Source organism: Atheta coriaria, unplaced genomic scaffold, assembly GCF_025399875.1.
Source record: "Atheta coriaria isolate IRGN ID8LTWV9N9 unplaced genomic scaffold, Caltech_Dcor_3.1 hic_scaffold_8_pilon, whole genome shotgun sequence".
NCBI lineage: Eukaryota > Metazoa > Arthropoda > Insecta > Coleoptera > Staphylinidae > Dalotia > Dalotia coriaria.
The window spans coordinates 623,979-650,712 of NW_027045450.1; the positions used below are offsets into that span (position 1 = coordinate 623,979).

Sequence of the window (26,734 nt, forward strand, 5' to 3'; positions counted from 1 at the left end):
GTGGCGGTCCGGCCGCCGTCGACGCGCCACCCTCAGTTCTCTCCGGCGGTGCGGTTCTACACCCCCGACATGCGTTCGCGTTGCGGCGCGTTTTTCGGTGCCGGCATCGTGTGGTGCCTGCTCGTCCTGCACGCGCAGGACGCCAACGCTTATCTCGACGTCTTTATCACGCCCGAGGAAGTTATGAAGTTATTAGGTAAGCGACCGCAGACAGCTTGCGGAGCTTTTACGAGCATTTTATATATATATGTCGCCTGTTATTAAACGTTGTCATCCTGAGAATTGCTCAAGTGAAGGGCCCTTTGAGTCGTTATCCTGGCCATCATCACAACACGTGTTGGAATTTGTTATTACAGTCGTAAAAGGCATAAAATAAACAAATATGTTGATGGAAATAATTTCAAAGTGTTTAAAACTATATGCAACCCAAATTGCATGAAAAGTTTGTTTTATTTTTATTTTTTCGTGTTTTTGGTGTATTTTAAGTGTAAATATGACATGTACTTTATGTAACACGACAACTTACACTGCGCCTGCAGCCGTGACATCAAACGCTTTTCCGCTTTCCATTTCGCATCAATTTTAGCGCACGCCGGGCGCGTAAATTGTCGTTCCAACGACTAAGATCTTTCGGAACTCGGTTCAAAACGCTCAAAACCGAAATGAAGCGTGTAAAGCGCTCTATTTATATTAAAAGCACGCAAATACTCTTGCTTTGACAAAAATTTTGAGTACAACCGTATGTTCTTCCGGTATTTGTATTATGAATCAGTAGATTTAATTTTACACAACATTTTCTTTAAAAAAAAAATTTTTTTTTTACAAAAAATGTTAAAAGTTGTAAAAAGCTTTTCATATTTCCATTTTAAATAGGTATCCTTCTATGCAACAACCCTTTGAATAATGCTTTGACCTACACAACAAAAAAAGTCTCAACATAAAGTAGCAAAAAATACGAATCGAAATAAGCTCGTGTAAAGCTCCATTTCATTCGCAAGTGCAACCCAACTCCGCCCACCAACGGACAGTGAAATATAAAAAATTACACGCGTTTAATTTTCGCTGCAGGATGCAGCGCGCAGGACGTTTGAAAGCGCAGTGGAATTGGAAATTGCACAAAAGGAGAAAATAATACCGACGCTCGCGCTCGGCGGCGCGCACGCGAAGGTACATTATTCAAGAGAAACAATATTAAAGCACTTCTTTGATGCTTCGTTTCATCATTGCTTCGTGCCGCATATTCTTATTTCTTCGTGTTGCGATGCTGCGGGAAGCGCACCGTCTGGAGACGTGAATTTTGACCAAAGGGATGCCGAGACGATGAGACGATTCATTAAAATTTATTCCAACACCGCGGAACGTAAAGCGGATTAGAATTCGATAAATATGCAACCCACAAAACACTTTAAATGCGTAATTGGTTGCCTAGCATTTAAAGCATAAATTCTGTTTGATATTCTTTCTTATACACTCGGTATAGTAAGATTTGTCAAGCGTAAATTTCGCGAAAATTATCCCTTGTTATTTTATTCAATTTAATTGAATATTCAACGCGTACGCTTGATCAAATATTTGATTTTCGAACATTTCGCCACTCAAACGTGCAAAAATCAATGTAATATCATATTATTATCATTATAAACGTTTCAGACTATTTATTTATAAACGGTATTAAATCTAATTTATTAAAATTGTTTTCCTGTGTTTTATTCGAAACTTTGAACGTAATCAATTTATCTGCGCTTGCATCACGAGTTTTAATTGAGTTGATCGCCTTCAGCCACCCCTTTATGTTTGGGGCGGCGTGGCGTCTGATGACTACGACGAGATTGAATTAAATTCGCGGCGCTTGATTTTGATTTATACAATGACATGAGACACTGTCTACAGTTTCTATACTATACTCTGTGTACGAGTATAGGCAACACAACACACACGCATACACATTGAAAGTAGAAGAGTAGAAGCTTAGGCAACGCAGTAAACTTCCATTCTCAGCTATTCTCTTCATTTCTCTGGCGCGCATTGTTGTCATCCGAGAGTTATTGCATCTTTGCCCTTTGTGCTCGCAAATGTCTCGAATTACTCGTCGTGATTGTTTCCACTTTTGCTTTTTGCACTCTAGTCTTCCAGTCTTGCGAAGATTTCATCGATAGTTGCCGGCAATAGATAGATATTGAGATAGTTTCGGGCATTTCAAGCTGTTACACAAAGAGTTCTGTTCGGAACTGGTCGAAATGGACTTGTTGAGTGGTTTAAAATATGTCACAGACGCGGAACATGTAGAAAATCGAGTGTAAAGACTAGTCGATTGGAAATTGTTGGAATTGATGGACTGTTCCATTGACATTTTTACGTTTCAGTTCATTTCAATTCAGTACAACTCAATAAATTTCAAAAAATCATACATTCATAACCCTCATAACTCAATAACAAATATTTTTATCCAACATTGTTAAATTCTATGCTTTTTCGTATTCACAAAAATTTTTCTTTTGAAATTTCAACATTTTGGGACATTTTCGGGCAGTTTTCTTTGTGTAGTGTTAACATTGACCCCACCTAACATCACGTCAAACATATTATGTACCTTTCTCTACCTGTTCGAGTCGTGTCGAGTTATCAACTTGTTAAACGCACACATTTCCCCTGCGCTCACGTAGTTATGCGCACAAAAGAATCCATTAACCGGCGGCCATTAATGTTTACTCAAACGCATAATATGCATAAAGTAAAGTCGGGCAAAGCGAAGGCGAAACGGACGCAAATGAACATAATGAATAAAATTGGTGGAGGCGCCGGCGACGCACAAAGTGAAACTCTAGTAATTTCTCAATAAAATTATTTTCTCGCTTTTAAGGTGTGTAATTACAGCCAGAATACACAATACAAGCATTTTTAGTAAAGGAAAATTCATAGAAATGTGTTTTACATATAAGAATATATAATAAACTAGCTTTTGCTCGCGACTTCGTCCCGGTAGTGTTTAATAAAAATGTAATTTGTTTTTACTCTCTTTTTCTAGACATAGTATGTGTCAATTCTATCAATAAGATTCGCAATTTTATTTTAAAGAAATTAATTATATAAAGAATTGGTAATAATGCACCTCAGCGCGCCATCTCGGATTCAACTACTTAACTATAACTATGATTGAATCTCAATGCCAACTTTTATCCTATAGAAAAGGGCTGTTTTAGGGTTTTCCTGGCAATTATTCAAATTTTTCTCGCGGTAAAAACCAACCTTGGACTTTAATGAACATATAAAAAAGAATTGGCCAAATTGGTCTATGCGTTGTAGAGTTATGCGCTTTCCAACAGATTTTGTGATTTATTTTTATATTATAGATTAATTTCCTGGTGTGTTGTGGATTTGTGGTTTAAATTGGGATTGAATTTGTGTTGAAACTTAGCTTGGGAGAGTTCATGCATTAAGCTCAGCGTATAATCCGCAATCCAAACAAATAAAACTTACTTTTGCGAGACAAACAATCGCGAGATAAATTCGAACTCTGAAAGCTTTCGGCTGCTTTCGATTATTTCACGCTTAAAAGGCAAGTTTAAAGTCTCCAACTTAATATGATTGTTTGCTCGCGTAACTCCAAACTCACGTTATATTGAAAGCAGCAGTTATTTTCCACACTCTGTAATTTAAAATAAATAATGAGCGCAAAAAGTGATAAATTTAATTAGAGCGTCGAAGCGTTTCACGCCTTTGTGACGCACGACGCGGCATCCCCGAAACGGATTAATTGGAAAGCAGAGCGGGCACAATCGAGGGGTGGAAAATGTCCGCTATTCTAATGAGCCAAATTGCCCTCAGGCGCTAAAAATTTCTCCAATTACAAAATCCTTATATATAACTTTACAACAGATAATCAGTAACAAAATAATATTAGTTTGTTACGAGAACTAATCCTAACAATTGACCTCAATTTCATGACTTTTATCCTCCTCTCTCCGGAGCCCTAAAAGTTTCACCAAAGTTTTACGAGTTTTACGCTCTCGCTCAGGCAATACGGGAAGATATTTCGGCGACACCCGTCTGATAATGAAAGACAAACAAATATAAATTCGAATGTGGCCACAGTGTGGGAAAAACAATGGAAACCATTTATGTTAGAATGTTAGACAAGCCAATGTTAGGCAGCAAGCACGATTCGCGATTCGACTCTTCAGAGCAAACATGCGAGTCGAAATATTCTACCCTTATACAACTTCCTTTTCCTCTTGTCGTTTTTATTCGTTTATTGGCTTTTTTCATATAAATACACAAAATTTTCAGTGCTTTTCTTTGTATTTCGACTAAATATAGTAATAATTTATTGCAGGACTTCAAGCGGAGTTATATTACGTCCGCGAGGGTGTCGTCAACACGTACGCACTTAATTTCGTAGTGATGATCCCGGCAAACATATCAGATCTACAATTTTCTTGGCAGAGCTTAGGAAAACATCCGGTAAGTAATAATTTTGGTTTTGGTTCTAATTTCGTAATTTACTAAATTCACTATCTGTGTTCCGCAAGATTGAGCAAATTGCAAAGTGCAACAAACCAGAATGCAGCCATATGTGTGCACACTGCGCACCAATGATAAAAGATGTGTATCAACTCAAGGGGTGGTTTGAATCGAACGTCAAACAGTCGCTACCCTCTGATGCCTTCGCAATAATCTAAATAGCTCTATGTCGGCGGCATGAGATGAAAAGCGAAATGTGCAATTTAAAGAACCAAAAGAGGAAAAAGTGTCAAGCACCCTCATATTAACAACCCCCACCCTTATTCCACTCGCATTGACATTAAAAGACAAAATTCAATCCGCAAGAGACTGAGGTGTCACCAAGGGTGTTAATAAAAGTGCACATCTAAGGGTAGTTTTTTTCGGATTAATTTTTAGTGAAATTACTTGCCAATTAGGAATTAATCTTAAATCTAAAGCGAAACCCTGATGTGGGTTCAATTTTAGCTTACAATGGCCGAAACTAAAGGGTAGCGAAGGACTTCAAGGTCCTTTAATCCCTCAAAGTTGCGGATAGTCATTCATTTGGTCATTTCGATGTAGACGAACCGTCCGAGTAAGCAATTTACACTTTAACAGGGTTATTAATACCCTAATCTACTATCACTCATTCTATGAGTTGTAGATACAAATTTTGCGCATGCGTATTTCCGTAATTCATAAGTTTATTGAAATTTATGTGAATTTTCAATTAAAACGGAGACAAATGCGAGTCAAAAACCGGAAAACCGGAAAGTGCGAAGGTGGAAGACGAGATATCGCATTCAGCGCCTCGTCGCAATTAGAATTGTGCGAACTTTGCGCGCGCGCGCGCGAATAATAAAGTTAGATATTAATTTCGACGCTGGCGCTGGGGCGGAAAGTTAGGGGCGCGAGTTAAATTGGCAAATTTCACCATTCTAATCACAGCGTAATTCAAATCCTCACTCACTACGCCTGTGCCTGCAATTTATTGTTCGCGACTAAATTGTGACGTCATTTGTTTCTATGCGCGCGCGGTTTGTTTACGTCCATTTCACTAATAGATTTATTCGACAATCAATTAAATTGCTGCAATTCCGATAAACACCAGCGTGAGCTCCGGAGCACGCGAAGCAATCAAAGAACAGCGGCACGCAATCGCAAGTCTTGGGAAATTGAACAAAGTGGACAAACAGAACACTCTGAAGACAAAGTAACGTAATGTAAAGCAAAGAGAATCGAAAATTGGAAAATGTAACAGGAATGTAATTTACGGACCGGAAACATTTCTCACCCTATGTTACAAAGCATATACTAGGAAAGTTGTGTAAGTGTACAACTTAATTTTTAATTATAATTACAGGCAATTACGTTAACTGCTGTAATTATACGTCATGTCAATCAATTTCTTTTCAATTCCTGAATATTTTTCTTGTGTTTACACTGAAAGGTGTGTTTTTATTTGACAAGTTGTTAGTGGTAGTCGATATTATTTCATTTTCCGATCTTGTTTGCGAGTTCCCCACACCAAACGCAATTTAATTAATGCGTTTCGCCGAGAAAGTGCAGAATGTCCATGCGGTCTCAACCACGATAGGCTACCACTAATACAACGACGCTAAATGACAAATAACCGCCAGATACACGCTCGCCCTTAGGCAACCTGGGGCACAGGACCGAAATAATGGCGCGTCCTGGCGACGCAATTACGATTGCCGCCGTGGTGCCGCCCGCGACACTTTGTTACGCATACAAATTACAACAACAGACGTGTAACAAGATGAACTGCTCCAGCAGATATTATTTCATCTCAGATTCGCACAAAACAAAATATACGCTCGTTAAATTGAGTGATTATGTGTTAACCGAACAGATTTTGTTCGGGAAATATTATTTTTGATATTAATTTGTCCATTTCAATTCAATATTGTTAGTGATATAGCTTATTGGCTATTGAAACGCTGTGAATATTCATTTTTCATCCAAATTGCCATTTTATGGAATATTGGCAATTTCAGCGCATTGAATGTGAATGTGGAGTGAATGACAGCGTTTTGAATGGAAATCGCGCGGCGTCGTGTGCAATGATGGGGCGCGTTCGCGAATGTTTTCGGGTTGTTTACACTGTTCACCCTCTTGCACACCCTCAACACGGGGTGAGTAGGGGGTGTAAAGTGTAATTTGAATCGTATTTGCGAGTACGTTTTACGTTTGACTGATTTTAAAATTGTCTCATAAAATATCCTCTTTTGCAAGTTAACAGCGCGAGTTTAAAAACAAAAAAGTTAAAATTTATTTATTTACTTGCTTTGGGCGCGATTCGTCCCGGTAGTGTTTAATAAAAATGTATTTCGTTTTTACTCTCTTGTTTACTCTAATAATTCACTTCAGCGCTCCATCTCGGATACAACTATTTAACTATAACAATGATTGAATCTCAATACCAACTTTTATCCTATAGAAATGGGCTGTCTTTAGGGTTTTTCCGGCAGTTATTTGAATTTTTCTTGCCGGAAAAACCATCCTTGGACTTTAACAAACATTTTTAATAAAAAATTGGTTAAATTGATCAAGGCGTTGTTGAGTTATGCGCTTACCAACAGATTTTGCGATTCATTTTTATATTACGAAATAATTTTAACTTTTTTGAAAAGTAATAAAATTTATAATTAATATTCATAATTTATGCACCATTAAAGTTTATTTTTTATTGGTGTCAGTAGTTAAAGGTTGTACTCTACCCTAATGAATATTAATGAAGGGCGCAGCACTAAAATACCAATATGCATTGTTTAGACGCGTAATAGCAGCAATCAAATACGAATTGCTGTCGTTACGGGTCTATCGGAATATTAGTTAGGGTCGCATACTCGCATGAAACCCACCCCCGCGCAATCTAACATCGTGTCGCATACATCAACCTAGTCTATCTATTCTCCATCCCTTTTACTCTGCAAATGCTATCTCGTTCCGATTACTGTGTTGCCGTGATGCTTTTACATCCCTGTTTGCTCTTGCCGCCCCCACAACTCTTACGCCATACGTTACACGTCCGTTTGAGTTCTTGCGCTCGTTTTGTTTTCGTTTTCTTGTTGCCGGCGTGTGGTAGCACACTGCTGGCAGACATGGAGACTAAGTTACAGACGGCGGCGGCGGTTGGCGGTGGTTGGCGGCGGCGTATGTGTGCTTGGCCTGCTTGTAGTTGTGTCGATTGCACGTGACGCTCGGAATGTTCGGCATTCAATTAAAGTTGTTGCTTGTCACCGACGCGTCGAGATTTGTCTGGCCGCGTGCCGCCACCGGCCGGAGCCAACCCCCAACGGATAGAATTTCTTGCACAAGGGGAAAAACGAGCCTCCGAGTGATTGTAAAACGATCCGTTGAGAAAGAAATAAATATCAGCACAAAAACGCTAAAATTACATTTTCTACATTTCTACACAAACAAAATAAATAATATTTTACACCATGCAGAGATTTAATAACTAAATCTGCTATAAATTATATTTTCCTACCAAAATTCATCCCATAACCAAACAAAACAATTTTAAACCCAATTGCATTGATGTGCATGTCGATTTGCGAATACTCGTGCTAACATTACTCATTCGCGTGCAGAATGTACAGAGAGGCGGTACACGTATTAAGCTGCTCGTTGCATTCAGCCAGCGCACTGTGCAAACACACCGTCCACATCGCAATCCGATCGATCAGGAGTACATCACGGATCGCCTTCAATCATGCTTTTCATAACGCGCACTCACTCGACGTACATGCGCCCAGCGCCCGCAAGGGTCATAAATATTTCAATATAGAGCGAAATTCATAAAAAACAACATAAAACAAAAAATTGCAATTTTCATTTCATACACAAATTGGAAAAAAGTAACCAACAGCAACGTATATTTTATAAAATGAATGCGAATGAAATGTCGTTTCATTCCATTTCGTCCACTCGAGATCTCGCGATTTGATTATGAGCGTCAAAAGTGTCAGAAAATGCGATTTGCGAGCAGTCAATCACGTGTTACACTTTGCAAAATGATAAAATACATTAAAAAATATCGTACATATGCTGAAAAATAATTTTTTTAGAAAAAATATAATTTACACTCGTTTTTAATTCGCGAAAGCTGTAAAATTTTCATTTACGACATGATTACAAGCTTTTCATAATTTTTTTAATGATTTTTTTATTTAACAAGTACTAACTTGGTCCTTTTACGATGATTTTTAATGGTTTACCGGTTGAAAGCTGAGTTAAAAGTACTTTCATACCCGTCGCCGTTTGACGTTTCGAGCTTTTCGAACATTTGAACTTCATAATTGCCTCATTCAGCAAACCCTCCACCGCCCCCGCCGCTCCTCGACGCAGTCAAAGTTGTCGTGGTGACGACGACAACGTCGACGACAACGTTGCACTTGCAAAATGTAAAATTAGTCGAGTCGTTTCTCACATTTGCACTCATTTGCCTACAATTTGCCCGCATCTGCATCGCTACATTCAAGCGTGGTTTATTAAGCGTCGGCATGAAACTGCACAAAACTGGAATGAGATTAGTCGCACAATATTCACTGTACTCGCTGTGCAAGTACAAGAGTATATTATGTTCGGCTGTGTCCTCGAGGATAATGTACAATGTAAAATGTAATATATACAGGGTGTTTTCATATCAAGAATAAATTAAATTTAATTTTGAATTTATCACTTTGTATGTAAGTTATTAATCTACTAGTAGAGCAGCTCTTTGTGTGTGCAAGGGTAGTTTTAGTGCTCAAGAGATTCAGTGCGCTAATTTACGAGGATGTGTTATAATCGCGACATTATCTGGCGGGTTTAATGTAGATGCATCTCGCAACCCCAGGAACGCGATAACCCGTTAACGTGAGAGGTGAGACACATGAGATGAGTGAGTTTTAAGTGATGATTAATTATACACAGGTATTCTATATCTAGTGCATTAAAGTTATGGTTTTTAATGCGTAAAACTACAAAAAGTGCTATTAGCTTGGTAAAAGTAGTATTTTTATAAGTAAAGACATTTTAAGGGCAATATAAAAGTGCACCCCTTGTCATAGCATATTCCAGCCTCGCTGAGATTTGCGTGATTCACCCTTAGTCGCAAAGACGCACATAAAAGACGATTAGATTACGGCTTTTATTGCGCCACTCGAGACTACGACGACGACAACGCATCCGAGACATGCGAAACAAGATGGTTGAAGAAATAACAGCAAACTGCAACCGGAGCACAAGTGGGCGCAACCGGAAGTTGGCAAGAAGTGGCCAGCAAACGTAAATCACGTCACAAATCGTATGATATCAGATGGAGATGTTGACAGAGACAAAGATGCACTATTTCTACCCTTAACGAAAAAATGCGTTTTTAATCAAAATTTTTGATTTTCTACAATGAAATAAAATAAAACATTCAATTTTTGTAGCGTATTCGTAGTAGGCACTTACAACTACGTAGTATATTGATTTTAGTCAATGTTTAATGACCGGAAGTATCAGTATACTCGAGGCTGTTATGATACGAGCAGTGAGCACGTCGGAAAAGTCGGAAAACGCTCGGAAAAGCTCTGGGAATACGCCGGCAAAAAGTGCCCACTCGCCGAGTGCATTCTACTCGAAGTTTAACCGGCTACTCAGTCATATTTTACAGTTCACTTCTTTACAATTTTATTATACAAGGTGTCGCACTAAATTTTCGAAAATTAATAACTAAAAAGCAAAAAATTTTAATATTTTTTTAAAATCTAATAAAAAAATATTTTACAATTTATTACTATTTTTATTTAATTATTAATGTGTAGTATGATTGAGTACAATCATGAGGTCATACATTTGGGAGTTGATGGAGACCCCGGAGGAGAATTACGCTCCCCTTTTGTGCTAATCACCAGCCGATCGAATCAATCATCCGCATGCACGCCGCCAAAGCACACATTGCTTCAAGGGGTGTAACTGGGGGTGTGGGTGGTAAAAAAATACATTTACCACAAGTCGCCATTTTGCTTTTGCTGTAAATTAAAAATTGCTTGCGTTTGCTTTCCTGCTGGTAAATATACTTGTACTTATAATTCATGCATCTCGCGTCAATTTCTTAATTAAAGCGTTCTGCAAACACAGAAACAAACAACTGCCGGAATGACGAGTGTAAAGGGGGCCGGTTTGTTTTTCCGTTTGCTGGTCTCCATTCCTAGTACGAGAAAGTACACTGCGTTCACTTTCCAGCCGCTCGGCTGACTTTCTACGCAATTTCATGAAAATTTCCGGCGCTTTCATGCCTTTCCTTAATAATTCCTTGGGTGCCTTTATGTTCGCCAACAGCTTTAACGTCCGCCGCCATTTTCAACGGTTAAGATTATAATTTATTCATTTGATGTTTGAAATTATGAAATTATGATAGCACCCACATTTGAAATTATTTCCGTTACACACGTCAGTGCAGTAAATATCATTTATGAAGCATTGATTTCTTTTTGCGACGTTAGACGTGGCAATAACGTAACTTTGCAGGTAATAATCACTCGACATTCGTTTTCATTTTGTCTTTGGCGTGGGTTGTTAAAATACGCAAAATACGAAAATTGCCACTCCGGCTGAGCGCATTCCGGACGCCAATTATGCGATATTGGTTACCACGGGTAACCGGTCACGAGCTCGGCAGTCGGCACAAATAACGCGAATATTGCGCCGATTGCGCGACACAAGAGCACCCCCAACCCTCGAAAAGCCTCGCAATGCGTTTATTGCTGCGCTAAACGCTCGCGTTCGCTCGAAACGCATGAATAACTGCAGCGAAATTTAAATTGGTACGTGCAACGCGCTGCAATTTCAAAAGAAATTAGTACAAAACTAATTTTAAAATGTTTCAGCAACACATAAAATAATATTGTATTTTTTATTACTATTTCAAAAATAAATAAAAATAATATTACCTGATGAATTGCATCAGCTTCAAATGAAATGAAATGTTCAAAAATCATTTAATGAATGTTGGTATTTTATTTCGTTTGATTTCGTGTGATCACGGTAGCCCAACTATTTTCACAAAATCGCCGAGGGAGTTAGTTTGCTGCGGTTTCATCAACATCCCTACATCCCCAATGCTCGACGTTTCGGCATCACATAGAAAATCGCATGACTACGTGCACAGGACACTACAGACCTGTATTAAACAAAAAATCAAAAAATTAAAAAAAAAATTTTGAACTCAATAATTTACTGCATAATATATTATTTTTAAGTTCTAAATGATATTTTAATTAATTAATTGTTTTTAATAAATACGTGCCTGTATCAATGTTGCATGTGTAACAACGCAATCATATTTCGCTTGACTCTGAAATAAAAGCAAAACCCTGAAATATAATTGGAACGAAATACGAGCTGGTGTTATGCATCCATCCAGAAACATGTGATAACTGCCTGAAAAGGCTGAAAACTACCCGCGAAAATAAAATTCATGTCTCTGTTTCTTTCCCGAGTAAAATATTCGCCGTCGTTATAATTTAAATCACAAACTTGTTCGTGAATACGACGACTGCGCCTCAATTCCAATTCTGTGGCTCGGCACCACACACAGCGCTATTCATCTTGTCGTAAATTGTATATTGGTTTGTGTCTACATGTGAGGAAAAAGCTCGACTTTCACAACTTCGCAAATTCTATCCAAGTTGCAACCGAGTATAAATTTTCTAATTTTCTCAATGGTCGCGTACTGAAAACTATCCGCTCCAGGGTGAGATGTGGAGGGTCGGTGTAATTTTCAGGTGTTGCCATCTCGTGCAACTTCTCGCATTAAACTGCATTCTAAAACTCGTGCGCACAAAACTTATTTAAAACAGATTTATCCAAACTCTCAGGCAAACTAAACTTGTGAAGCTTTGACATCGCTGGAAAAGTAAAACATTTTAACAAGTTTTTATATGTTTAGATCTTGGATATTTACAAGTTGTTTACAACAAAGTTGTAAACTGCATGTAAATATGTGACGCACTAAAGTCAAACATTTCCTGTCTGACTGAACGATAAATACTCGTACTCGGCAACTTGTGTTACATTGTACACTTGGTTGCCTATGACTGACTGAATTCAGCGCGATCCATTCACGTTTATTCAAATTAGCAATTCGAAGCGATTTATCGAGGGGGTTCTGAACCCATGTGATAATACGCGTGAATGACTGAGGATATACATATTCCTCTGTTCGAGTTCAATGGATATTCCTTAATTCAATCCCGGAAGTCACGAGTTGGAGTTCTGTGTGCATTGACTGGTCCCTGTGCCGCATAATATTATCAGTCTTTGGTGTGATTTCAGCTTCCCTATGCGCTGACGGTGACATACGATGGGGAGGCGGGTGCCATGTTGCCTCCTCAGATGAACATCTCATCCACTGGGATGATTCCAACCTCTGTTCAGTCATTTAGGTTAGTAAAACATATTTTTTTATGGAAAATACTTACTTATTTTTGTTTTTCAGGGTGCGTTTATTATGCACAGGCCTGAAAAGTGCTGAAACCGAAGTTCAGCTGTTGTTAAACGTCTCCACTTCGAATCGCTATCACAACAACACGTTCCTCCGCTTTCGACGCAACAAAATATGCCTGAAAGGTAAACACACTCCCCACTTACATGCATATGCAACTAAGCATACATATTGTAAACTTGGTTGCCTACATTAACACTAAACAATTCTGAATTTATGAATTAAACTATCCGCTGGTTACGCAGTCGCACACAATGCATAATGCATACGTACAATTTGCATATACACCCTGTAGGATGCCGTCGGCGTAGATATACTTGTCGGTTGTAGTTTGGTGTAGTACATCCCCGAATTAAATTTAATTAACACCGCACAGCATGCGCACGTTGTCGTCACGTTTCCTTACGTTTTGTTCGCCTGCGTCGGCGCCATTTTGTTTTGTTGACTTCACATTTGTGTTTTGTTTCGAACTCGCATCCGCTTCCGTGCATCCGGCGTTAAAATAATTTCCCACCCACTTAATAATCTCGTTAGGAGCGTCGGTGAAATTACAAGATGATTACGCGCACGCCGTCAACTTCCCCAAACCCCCAACCCTCAAAAAACAAAAGCAGGAAGCTTATAATTTCGAATTTTACTCTCGAGTAATTAGTTCATTACAACGGCGTGCAAAACCACATCAAATTAATGAACCCCCATAATATGCGTAGTAAAATATAATCGCATGATTTTCACTTCGCATAATTCACAATAACTATGGTGTTTTTTATTTTAAATTGTTGTTGTGATTACAAGAGGGATGAATTAAGCATTCAACATCCGTTTTGCTAATGTACTCTTTACGCTGGCGATGGAAATGGGGATGTTTTCCACTGAACATTGTTTACATGTTTACCTTCATGACTCTGCACCCTCGAGGCGGAAATTAAGCAAAGCTCGGGAAAACAAAGCCGTGGAAAATATTTACAGCATTATCATCCTTTAAAATTATTTTTTAGCTCCAAGGGATGATATATTTTTTGTATTCGTTTGATTATAGCGTTCGACAACATCCTCAAGTTGATTGTTGACATGAATAATGTTTGTTTAATATTCATTCTCTTTTTTTGCGTTTATCCTTTGCCTTCGCTTTCCATCCATCAAGGAATATCTATACCACTACGTAGACAGATGATTGACTAGCGCCAAGAAAGGGGCGGGCTGGGGGACGTAAAAAATTGATGTAAAACTGATCTACTCACATCCCTTGCCTACCCTTGTGTGTTTTGGGAGTGTTCCGATGCTTGCTTGCTGGAAATCTTTGTGATATTGAAAGAAAATTGTGTTTGTCTGAGGAATATCCATTAATATTGACGAGTTGTTTTGCGCCCCTGCAGGCGTGCGACCGCCGACGGAGACGCTCCGCCTCGACCCGGACACACTCACCAGCTCCACGCACTCTCTCTATGTGGCGGCAGCGTGTGCTGTTGGCATGATTGTTGTCGTCGTCGCCACAACTTCTACTATATGTATCAAGGGGAAGAAATTACCCACGCAGGAACCTAAGTACGTATTTATGCATCTATAATATAAAAATGAATCGCAAAATCTGTTGGTAAGCTCATAACTCAACAACGCCTAGACCAATCTGGCCAATTCTTTTTTTTAAATGTTCGTTAAAGTCCAAGGATGATTTTTATGACGAAAAAAATTCGAATAATTACCGGGAAAACCATAAAGAAAGCGATTTTCTAGAGGATAAAAGTTGGCATTGAGTTTTAATCACAGTTATAGTTAAATAGTTGAATCCGAGATGGCGCGCTGAAGTGCATTATTAGCAATTCTTTATATAATTAATTTCTTTTAAATAAAATTGCGAATCTTATTGATGGAATTGACACATATTATGTTTTGAAAAAGAGAATAAAAACGAATTAATTTTTATTAAACACTACCGGGACGAAGTCGTGGACTAAAGCTAGTTGTGTATAAATTTAATTGTTTGTAGGCAGATAATATATGCAACCCTACTAACACCAAATAAAACAATTTTTACCGAAAGACGTCAGAAAAGAAAGCAATATGTTAAATCATGAACAAAATGTATCTTTTTTGTGTGTTTTAATAAATAATTCCTTTGCAATGTAACTAGAAATAGCTTGAATTAAAAATAAACATTTTATGTTATAGTTACATGTCAGCTGCATACGACTGCAATCAACATGTGTTCGTGCGCCTTGGCACCGGAGGCGGTTCAACAATCGGACGCACTCCCAGTGCCGACAGTGGAAGTTATGCAACTATCGCAAGTATCCACAAATCGCCACCCTCTCCATCTCCGTATGCAACCAGTGACGCTCTCAGAGTCTCCTATTATGCATCTTCCCAAGTTATGTTACTATCACAGGTAAGATTAAAAAAATAATTGTTTAAAAATGTGAAATATATGTGAAAAGCACTCCTGAAAGGCGCAAAGTATAAAAAATGTAAAAAACATAGAAGACGTGTGCTTGGCTACAGGAAAAGTGTTTCTTCCTGCCGTATTCCCAGCGCGGAATACATTAAAAGTGCACCGAGCGTACCTAGGGGTTGAAACGTTCCAGTCCTACGAGAGGGCAAAAGCCAGCACCGCATCGGGATGAAACGTCCGCCGATTATCATAAATTTAGAGCGTTGCGAGCATGTCGAGGGTTTTTTTGATTGCATCAAAATCGCATTAGCCTGTAAAAAAAGTTTTCAAGACTTTCTAGACTACGGGGTAGTTTTATACGTGCATGTAAGTCTTGATCATGATCTCAGTTTTGTTTGCGGAAATCTCATTTTAGCGAGTCTATTAATTCGGGGTGTTGCTTCCCCTTCAAATCCCAAAACCTATCAGCCATTAGTTGCGGCTTTTGCTTTTACAGTTTGTGAATGAATGCGCGTTCAACATCTGCATCGACATCCTTCACTTTCCACCCCCCGAGATAATATAATCGAAAATTTTCCTCAAGTTGCACTTATGCGCGAAGTAGATAACGCGTAAAAACAAGGACGCATTGAGATGAACCGAGACGCGAATCGAAAACCGAATTGCAGCATTGCATGTCTATGTCATCCGGGCCCCGCACGCGTCTAAAGTAAATACGTAGTCCGTCCCGCGGGATTAACACCGAGACCCCAGTATCATCCCGCAGGAGACTGGAGGAGGCTTAGTCATAGCCCAGAGCGCATTCAATTTACTATCCGAAAAGGGGACGAGCGTTTTCACCGATGTTAAACTAGTCATATCGTACGCAGGGGTGAATTCTTCGCATCGTGAGCACTAAATACTATTAAACCACTGCGATTACCCTTAATGCGCATTCAAATTAACTAAGCAAGCACTGAAATGTTGGTTGCCTAAGTTAAAACCACGTTTCGTTTTATTTTTCTTTTAGCTAGTACTGCAAGATCCACGAACTTGTGACCCAACAGACCGAGTGCGCGCTCTATCCGTGTCGGGGACTAGCATCAGTCTACAAGAGGTCACACAAGAGGGCACCTTCGGACAGGTGTACCGAGGAAAACTGCGGCAGCAGGAAGCCGTGACGATAAAAACCGTTACAGGTAAGTTAAACGCCAAATCGTCAAATCTACAATCACATCGTAATAATCTTTCCGATTACAGATGCTGCATCCAAAATGCAAGTTTTAATGTTCCTCGCTGAAGGAATGATGTTGTATGGGATGTCACACAAAAATGTGTTGCCCGTCATCGGGACTAATGTAGACGATTCAAGGAAACCCTTGCTTGTCTACCCATTCAGCAATAAGGGCAATTTAAAGAGGTAGTCATTTTTTTTTCTACTTGGAAAACTTCATTTCGCACTTTTTCAGCAATAAATTTTTAGCAAAAGTTGAACTTTTATGAGATAATAAAGTTTTTCTGTTTGTTTGATGTTTGGGGTAGATTTTTGGTGAAATGCCGCCAAAGGGATGAGGAATTGTATCCGCTATCGACGCAGAGTCTCGTCGACATGGCGATACAGATCGTCCTCGGGACGATGTACTTGCACGCGCAGTTGGTGTGCCATAAAGACTTAGCTACGCGAAATTGTGTGTAAGTTGGCGAGAAAGAACAAAACAACAAAGACATAAATCAAATAATTATTTTTTTAAATTTAGGGTTGATGATAAATTAAAAGTGAGGATCACGGATAGCGCCCTATCACGCGATCTCTTCCCCGGGGATTATTCCTGTCTGGGGATAATGAGAATCGACCGATTAAGTGGCTCGCCATCGAAAGTTTAGTGAACAAACAATTTTCGGGGGCAACTGATGTGGTGAGTATTTTTCGCAAAAAATCAGACAATTTCCCTTTCCGCAATAAAATTCAACTTTGGGTTTTTATTACCCAAAGCAAAAAAATAGTGTAACTATTGTGTCATTTTAGAAAAATGCTTTGACACCGCCGAAGGGAGAGTGAAAAAGTGAAAATCACAAATGAAACAAAAAATAAATGCCTGCAGTCGTAAAATTTTAGGGTTTTGACTTTCGGTTTTACATTTAAAGCGAACTATTCTATTCAAATTTATTAAGAAGCAACAACAGCTTTTTAATTACCGAATAGAAGACGAATAAAAACGCGAACATAAAAAAAGCGCGTGTGGCGGCCGCGCATGAAGAGTTTTTCGTGCGTTGACCTTTAAAGCGTGGCGAAGAGGTCGAGAGAACTAGAAAACGTAAGAATAGAGGAATGGCAGATTGTAACAGGAAGAAACATTACACATACAAACAAAATTGAATAATAAAAAATATAACACGCATCAACTACGCAAAATGATGGAAAATGTTTTTACATTTAATCAAGTTTAACGCGTATCCAAAAGAAGAAAAGCGTTTGATTGAAAAACGGAAGTCAAACACGTACAATTAACATCTTGTCATAATGCCATCAACACGTCTTCTTACTTACAATTCTTACTTACTGCTCGTTACCTCGCGTCTCTCGACTCTTTCAGCGCTTACAGCTCTTATTATTCTTGTCTATTTACAACCGCCACTGGAGACGCGAAAGCAAACGCAAAGGCCACGCAATTTTTTCCCAAACGCATCAACCTTTCCTTCACGTTTCCTTCTCATTTATTCCACGTGGCCATGTGAGATGTGACTAACACTAAGTACTCTAGTACATACGTGAAAAAAGCTCGTTCCACACGAAGAACTACACGAAATGAGACTCAATGTTACACGGTTACATTGATACTTATTCCATATACAGAGCGTGACAAATTTCGCCTTTCTGCCACACTCTGTATAGTGAATGCGAATGGAAATGTGTGAACACACAAGAAAGATGTTGGTGTGTTGGTTTGTCGGTCGGTGTTCGGTTCCGTCCATCGAAGGATCATCGCATTGCCATCGCATTACCATCGCGTATCGCATCGTGTGAATTGGATTCGAGCGCAAAGAGCGCGGCGCGGATGAATAAAAAAAAATGAACGGCCGACCACAAGGCTATTTTGGGTGAATAACCTTCGCCAACTAACAAACTCAAACTTTAACAACACTTTAACAACATTTTGCTGCCAACCCAAGACCACGGCTCGCATCTGATCATCTAAGATCGAGCGAGTCGTAAATCTAAAATTTAATTCAATGCCGAAGAGAAGCAAAAAACCATCGACAAGAAATTTCGCTTTAGCACTTCCTGAATGCGCTCCAGTCAAAACTTTTTACGTTGGATATAATTTAGTTGTAAAAGTTGCAAAAAAGTCGAAATTATTACGTAAAAAAATTTTTTTCATATAAAATTTATTCTAGTGGTCATTTGGTGTGGTCCTATGGGAATTAACCACTTTAGCCCAGCAACCCTATGATGAAGTAGACCCCTTCGAAATGGCAACCTGCTTAGCCAACGGCTACCGCCTCCAACAACCAGTCGGATGTCCTGATGAACTGTAAGTCTCTGAAAAAAAGCAATAAATAATTAAAAGTTTGTTAAATTTTAAATTTGATTAGTTTTGAACTCGCAGAGGGCTCAAAGTTGAGTTTTCAATCAAATTTAAAGTAGGTGCACCCTGCACACACGCATACACACTCCGAAAACTGTTCTAACTCAATTAGAAACTTGCGCGGAACGCGTGTATGGCAATTAACTAAATGTGTAATTTCGCAATTTCGTAATCGTGGCGCCCATTTCTCCACCCCATAGGTTCGCCGTGATGAGCTGCTGCTGGCTGCACAATCCGAACGAACGGCCCAACTTCGCACAACTGCTCGCCTACTTGCAGGACTTTCACACCGCCCTCGGGAAATACATTTAGAGTGTACGACGTTGATAAGCAAACTTAAAATTTTACTAAAAACTTTGTGTCAACAATTTATTTGTTTTTTGAAGAGAAAAGCGCTGAAAACAACACAAATCAAATGTTCTTGAGAATAAAAACTTTAATTTGTGACACCTGAGCGCTTAATTCATGAAAGTCATGAATGTAAATGTGATAACTTGTATTAATTAAGTAAAGTAAGTGAATTTCACACAACTTTTACTGTATACATACCTAATGTACTTATGTTAAGTTAAATTTAAATTCAAAGTCAACGTGTTAGATTTATTTATTTATGTGCAGTAGATATTTGAATAAGTTTCTCGTTAGTTCGGAATAAGCAGGGTTTGTTTAAGACGTTTAAACATTGTAGGCACAATTAACTAAATACTAGTAGCGTAAATGTTTCGACGTGTTTCATGTTTCAAGACTATTGAGGAGAACGGGATCAAAAATTGTGACTACTGATACAATTAAACTACAATTAAACAGTAATTAATTATTATTAAGTGTTATAAATTGTGAATTGCGTCAATTTGTAAGGAAAAACAACAATCGACAACTTTAGGGCTTAGAAAAAGTCTTCAGATACTAAAATATAAAATTTTAGAACTAAAATTAGTTGCGTTCGGTGTTTGTACCGCAACTCAATGCATTGGCCAATATTTCTGTAATGAACACTGCCAATTTTTTTAAAGATACGAGTAGAAGCAATTGTAATCAAATGAATAAATTTTATTTGTTTCTCAATTAATGATCGCTTTTCGCGTGCTGTGAGTGACGTTAAACTGAAATTGCAATTTCGATTTGCGAGTTGCAAAGCGCAGATTAAGTGGCAATGAAAAGCACCTCGGAGAGAATTAAAAACAGAAAGAAAAAACAAAACGCACTGACTGACTGAACAATGAGCGCAATTTTTCAGTTTAATTAGATGTTAAATGTGCATTTCCTCTCACTCTCTACATGTTTCAACTTTACTTATTATGCAATTACAAAGAAATCTTCAACTACAAAAAAGATTTAGACAAATTTATAAACGAAAAATATAATAAATTATTTATATAAGAAAAGTGTACGAAAAATAATTTAATGTGAAAGATGAAAAGCAAAGGAAAAATGTGAACAAGATGTATTTGTATAATGAAAAAATAAATCCGGTAAATGTACGAAAATAAAACCGCCGACATTATTTTTTACCCGCGTGAAACGTGTGCGTTCAAAAGAGTGTTTCGTAAATAAACGAATTAAAGCAACAATCAAACAGGTGAGCCAGTTTTCCGAAGCCTGCGCCGATTGCGCAACGCACGCACGCACAAACTTTGAAAAATTGAATTAGTGAAGGGTAGAGAATTACCGCACAAGTACAGAATACAACACACAAGTAAGTAGGTACATTCGAGACATTCTAATTGCTTCGATCGTACTTACAAGCAACACGAGCGGCTAATCAATCACGATCAAAATCAAAATTTCGCACTAAATCCACACTTAAGGCAATCACTTACTTTTTATAAGAATTTCAAGAAAATTAAAGTAAATTACGCATGCGTAATGCGATAATCTGCTTTTAAAGTAATCGGCGCATGTGTAGAACATAATAATTTTCTATAATTGATGCATCATACTTGAAGATGTTACATAAAAAACACACAACAAATCGAAAAGTGGTTTGAAGCGTTACTTTACTGATTTACGAAGTTTCTGTGCGCACGTGAGAATGGCGCATTGAGCATTTGATAATTGCAAGCGCCTTGAAACGCGCGGCGCGTTTCAATTACTTACCGTTCATTATTGTCTTTTCCACGAGCGTCGTTATCGAAGCGATCGACGGGCGATTAACGCGCAGCTTCCCGCCGCGTCGGTATAATTAAAACATTGTTTTGTGTTTACACGCTTTGCACCTTCTTTATTTCCACTCCCGGACTCATTACCACACTCACATTCACGACTCAAATCATTCATCGCTGACAATTAACCGGTTTATTAATAATTGTGTAATAACAACACATATTTGTGTTTATTCCAAAACAATTTCTCGTAATAAGAGAAACTATTTTCGTGTGTGTCAAGTGTAAAAGGGTTGGAGAAAGTTTTGTTGAAGATTTTATAATCATGCGATAAGTAAACATATCGTAAACCCTGAGCAATGGAAGAAATTTCGTTCGGTCGCATGATCGGAAAGTTTCGACGCGTTAATGTTTCCATTTTCGGCTCTTGTAAGCCTTTTATTTTTTTTCGGTTGGTGCCGAAATCGAGATGAAGAACACGTTGCACACACGCACACAACGTGCGTGTTCAAAAATGACGTAACCATTATGTAATTGCGATGGAATATGGAAGAAAAAAAAAACACACACGAAACTTCAAAACAGTAGCGACGGCTTAAGTAACTTTGCTTAAAATTTTAACATTACTTAACCTACTTGCAAGCTGCAATTTCTCACATTTCACATTTCTCCACTCTCTACAACCCTTGCATTTCAACAGAATGCATATTAATCCTCTTAGCGCGCATTTGAATGAAAGTTAAGTCAGTTAGGTAGAGAGAGCGTGCGCAAGTGACTTAAACTCGGGATTTACTACCCCCGGGGTCGTGTGTCGATTCAGATGCAAATTTACAGAAGGGACGCATTAAAAAGTCATACCAAAGTTTCCTAAAGTTGGATGCGACCAACCCTTCTACTTCTTCGCTAGGCGCGCGCTTTCTTGGAAGCTTTCTAAAGCTCAGAAAAGGGTTGACCGTGCGTTGTGACTATTCGCAAGAACTGCATCAGTGCGTGACGAACCAACAACCAGTGAGAAACAAATCCACATAAATTTGTTTCTAAATTATAACAAACTTAACTTAAGTCGTATAATTACAAGTGTATGAATATAGAGTGTGATGTGTAGTGAATCGGATTGCAAATGAAACCAACTTACAAAGAGGTAAGTGTCAGTTGCGCATTCTTTCAGCATGCATCAATAAAACCAGTCTCGGCTGCGTAAAGTGACTTAAGTTATACATGCAGATGATGCAGATGCGCGCCGGGATTGTTAATAAAACTAAACGCGGGAAATAAGGCGCGTAAATAAATAAATTAATGCACACTACCTGCACACACTCACTAATTACGCGCGCCGCATTGTTGCATATGTAATCGAGTGTAACAAGTGCGCATGATTCATAGTTTAAGTCAGTTTTACTTACGAGTTAAAGGTGTAAACTACGTAGAAAAATCCAATCATTTAAGTGATGTTTGTGCAAAACCATTAATCATATTCAGATTTATGCTTGGATTCAGTTCGATTTGAATTCGAATTAAGTCATCAACATAAACCTCAATATAAACAATACTAGTACACATATATTGTGTTTTACTTACACACTCAGTGTATGTGGAAAATGTTGGATAGTTGGATGGTTGACCAAGTCGAATCAAGTCAGATAAGATTGTAGCATGTGCGCGTTATGTAATCGCCGCAAAACGCAAACATGGCGCGAAGGTTAACGCTGAAATTGTTTGTTGGTAACCAGCAGCCTCGTCGCAACCATCATCTTTTTACAATTAACAAACCAATCACAACAATCAATACTATACTCTACTATGTAGAAAAAAACAGTCATTATGTTTCAATCTGGATGCAAAAAGCTTTTAAAGTCACATAAGATGACTTAACCTCTCATTATAACCTATAAACTAGCAGAACAATCACTAATAATATAATACTTAACTTTTATTGTAGTTTAAGTAATATTACTTAACATAATTTTCAATGTCTTGTGTTCTGGTTTATTGAAGTAAACCAATACAAATAAAAACAAATAAACGCATGCAAAAAAAGCTATTATTATCTATGTCAGGTTTATAGAATGTTCGTGTACGATTGTGTTTTCCACGAGACGGATTTCACGCAATCATTATATTATCGCCGGCGTGTTACTTTTTCTTTTTTTCTCATTTTATGATTTATTCCAACGTGTGTCCACGTACGTTTCGTGAACGTTTCATTGCACATTTGTTGTGGTAGAGTGTGTGCTATTACTGCGCGCGCGCTGCTGCCTTAGACGTTTACTTTTGCTTACTTAGCTGCCATTGCTTTTTCTTCACTTCACTTCACTTCGGCCGTTGTTATTGCAATCGGCGTGCGTTTTTTTTTTATTTCTCTTTCGAAAAAGTAAAAAGTAAAAAGCCATCGCGCCATCGACGCAACCTTGATACATGCGGGATCGTAACTCGCAATCGTATACTCACATACACACACATAAGTAAGCCTGGCACAGGTTAAGTAACAATTACAATAAAACATTTCTATCGCAATACGTAATTGTTTCATCGTCGCGCCGCATAGAAAGGTGGCGGGCGCCCAACAACCAACAGCCAAGAACTTTAGAAAGTAACATTTCGATTTTGAAACACTCCAACGCCATATTAACGATGTGTATTAAAGAAAAATTACAAATAATCAACTTTCATCATTTAGTAAATGTACTTATATACTTATAAAACTTTTTTGTTTTTTTTTATGGGAAATAAATTAGATATTTATTTATGCGTCCTATTTTTAAATTCAAATCATCGAAAAATATTTATCATTGATAAAAAGTAATGCGTTTTTTTGTTGCCTTGCAAGTGCCTTATCTGGAAGATTCGAGGTAAAACTATAATTTCCAAATTTTGCATATTCTGAATAGAAAATTCGGCGCAAAGTGCAGAATATATTTAGATAAACTTTTGGGACTTTTCGTGAAAATTGTCGAAAAATGCAAACTTGTCGCTGTTTCGCCGTGCTAAAATTACAATAACTGTATGTCAGATTAAATAGTAATTTAAAATTTAAATTTTTAGCGCAAAAATTAAGTTTAAATCCAAAAATAAAAACTTAAGTCTCTTCCTCAAGTTTAATCTTTAATTATTGACTTAAATCAACAATAAATCTTTCAATATACCATAAATTAAACTAGTAACTAGTCAGCAGTGTGTAGTAGCTGATTATTTTCCTCAGCAGCAAAAAAATCAAATTTATTGCGCCAACACGACGCGCAGCGGAAAGAAAAAAGAAACCAAAACTTTAAATACCATGCTTACCTGCCTCGGCTAATGTTTTAATGTGTTTCAATGTTTATTGGTCTCGGGTCTTAGATTGGCAATCCCAATCGGTAATAGATTTTTTGCTCCGAGGAGTCTGCGCCCGAAACTCAATCAAAATATTCAAAGCGCGCGAGAGGCACTCCGTGGCAACGCTCAAGGTTTCTTTCTAAAATAAAAGTAACATTCGTACATTCACTCGAATCGGATATGTCGAGTAATGGTGCTCAGGTAAGAGCAAAATGGACACGATACAAAAATATTACACACAATTTCAATGTGACAACAAATTTTTTCCAAAGCAAAATAAAAAATAAATTCGTGGTTATGTTAAAAATCATATTATTTGACGTAAGAAGTTGAGTTTGAATAAATGTAATTTATCTTTCCCAGAAAAAAAAGCGATGTAACCTTCAAAGTTTTGCGTTTTGATGGTTCTTTGTTCGTGCCGACATCGTAAATTGTCCAACTCGTAAAAAATAACATTGAAAAGTTAAAAAGTGTTAGAGGTTACATAACCCAATCTCGTTTTTTGACATCCACACAATAAAACATATCAAACACCAACATTTCTCTTTAAAGCGACATAATTAATCCGCGATATAAAAAGTGAAAAACCTAAGTCAACTTTTAAGTCAACTCAAAGTCGTTTAAAACAAGTTACTGCACCAAAGCACAGCCATTAGCATATTTCATACTTGTGCCCACATTACATATGGATCACTTGACACGAAACCAAACTGTGTGTGTGTGCTGGTGTGACAGAGAAGCAGTGAGAGAATGTGAGCAATTTCGTTTGTCTCTGTGCTGTAGAAAGTCGCGCGCGCGCGCGTTGGGAAATTTTTCGTGAAACTCACAAATTGTCAAGTCTCAAGTCACAAGTGCCTTTGTTCGCGATCGCGACTCGCAAACGACGACCATACGCGGCGCACTCGTCTTAAATGTAGTCCAACGTTTTACCATCGTTAAAGTGTAACACTTGTTCGTGTGTATCCAGCCTGCGAATTGCGCTGTTAAGTGGCTTAAGTCACTTTTTCCTAATACAGTCTTGCTCGATTGCTCGAGAAAAGTTGAAGTTCGAGGAATGATGGAATGCAAAACACTCGGACTTGTCAATGTGACTTAAGTCACAGAGAGAAATTTAATAGATCCTGTGTTGCGTTTGTGTCATAAACACTCAGAAACGCTAATTAAATGAAAAATTGAAAAATTGAGACAAAGTCGCGTGCGCATGCGCATTTTACACAATAAGTATATTTAGTGTTCTTAGTTAAATCTATAGTTTTAAAAATCGACAAATATCTGCTACTTGATTACATAACATATTTTTTGTTGTTATAGTAATTGTAATAATTGCAATATCAATGCCACATATTATGTATCTAGTATTTGCGTTCACACTTTAATTCGAAGAGATTTAACACTTCGCCCGCGGTGAATGTGAGCGGGGAGATCCCGTGCGAACATCTGCGCGAACGCGTATTGCCTCATTATTATAAACTGTCGAGAGCAAATTAAAATCGACCATTAAAATAGTTAATAATCTTAATGACTATGGCCATGAATGAGAGGCGCATCCGAGCGAAGATAGACATAAAGAGAGAAGAGAACATAACTATTGTTATAATCAAATACCTTATACAGGTAAATATAACATCAAATATAAAGTAAAATAATTAATTTTCAAAATTAATTAATTAATAAAAAGTCGTGTCATGCGTGGATGTCAAATGTGTTTTTATTGAATGAAATTTTGTAGGTCACGTTTTACACTCGGACCTTAAAATCTTTTACAGTACATACGTGTAATGCTTGCGCCGAGCGCATATTGCATAAGCGCCGGTAACGTCTTTCGGTTTGGGTGAAAGTAAAACCAAAGCGAGATTACATCTACCAACAAACATGTCGAACATAAGAAACTTGAGAAATACTCACTTTGTGAAGAAAGAAAAAAACGTTGATACACCTACGCCGACAAAACTGAAAAAAAATACGGAGATTTTAAGTGAGAAAAATGCAAGTGGGTGTTGATAGTTGTTACGCAAATATTGTACACATTTAAAATTTACATTAAAATTAAAATCGTTGAATTGTCAAGTGGAAAAACGCATTAATCATTGTCGAAGTCTGCTATTATGAAAAAAGAATCAAGCGGATAAAATTCGCGTTTCCAACAATGGAAAATGTATTTGTAATCGAGCGTTGCGATCTTTCGTTCCATGCGAATTGTTTCATTCCCCTCAATTTACAATTTTACAAGTTGGTAAACGAATGAATGACACTAAAACATCTTTTACATCCAAATGCATAAACTGAATCACATTAAATTTAACTAAATCATTTTCCGTGCATTGACTGCGTTTAGAATTCGGCATTAATTATTTATAATTAGCGTGAGAATTAACAAGAAATA

General features: G+C 37.9%; 1 protein-coding gene and 2 long non-coding RNA genes across 4 annotated transcripts in view; 2 read left to right on the forward strand and 1 right to left on the reverse strand.

Annotated features, from left to right (window-relative positions):
- Positions 1-12: 12 nt before the first annotated feature.
- On the forward strand, positions 13-20,429 carry LOC135796906 (tyrosine-protein kinase Dnt-like). Its single transcript, XM_065309022.1, is given in 13 exon segments — positions 13-196; positions 4,334-4,461; positions 12,814-12,923; positions 12,977-13,107; positions 14,359-14,527; positions 15,152-15,368; positions 16,381-16,549; positions 16,611-16,770; positions 16,893-17,042; positions 17,108-17,184; positions 17,187-17,266; positions 18,747-18,883; positions 19,138-20,429. Coding segments are annotated over 13 exon segments (1,767 nt in total). The 5' UTR covers positions 13-69; the 3' UTR covers positions 19,250-20,429.
- LOC135796913 (uncharacterized) overlaps positions 18,751-26,734 on the reverse strand; it is a 29,259-nt gene continuing 21,275 nt past the window's right edge. For both annotated transcript variants that reach the window (XR_010549418.1, XR_010549417.1), the window contains 2 exons: positions 26,257-26,301; positions 18,751-18,891 (listed from right to left, as the gene is read on the reverse strand). This is a non-coding gene — a long non-coding RNA (uncharacterized lncRNA). The remainder of the gene's footprint in view (positions 18,892-26,256; positions 26,302-26,734) is intronic.
- Positions 25,695-26,427, forward strand: LOC135796914 (uncharacterized). The gene is made up of 2 exons (XR_010549419.1): positions 25,695-25,965; positions 26,081-26,427. It is a non-coding gene; the product is annotated as an uncharacterized lncRNA (long non-coding RNA).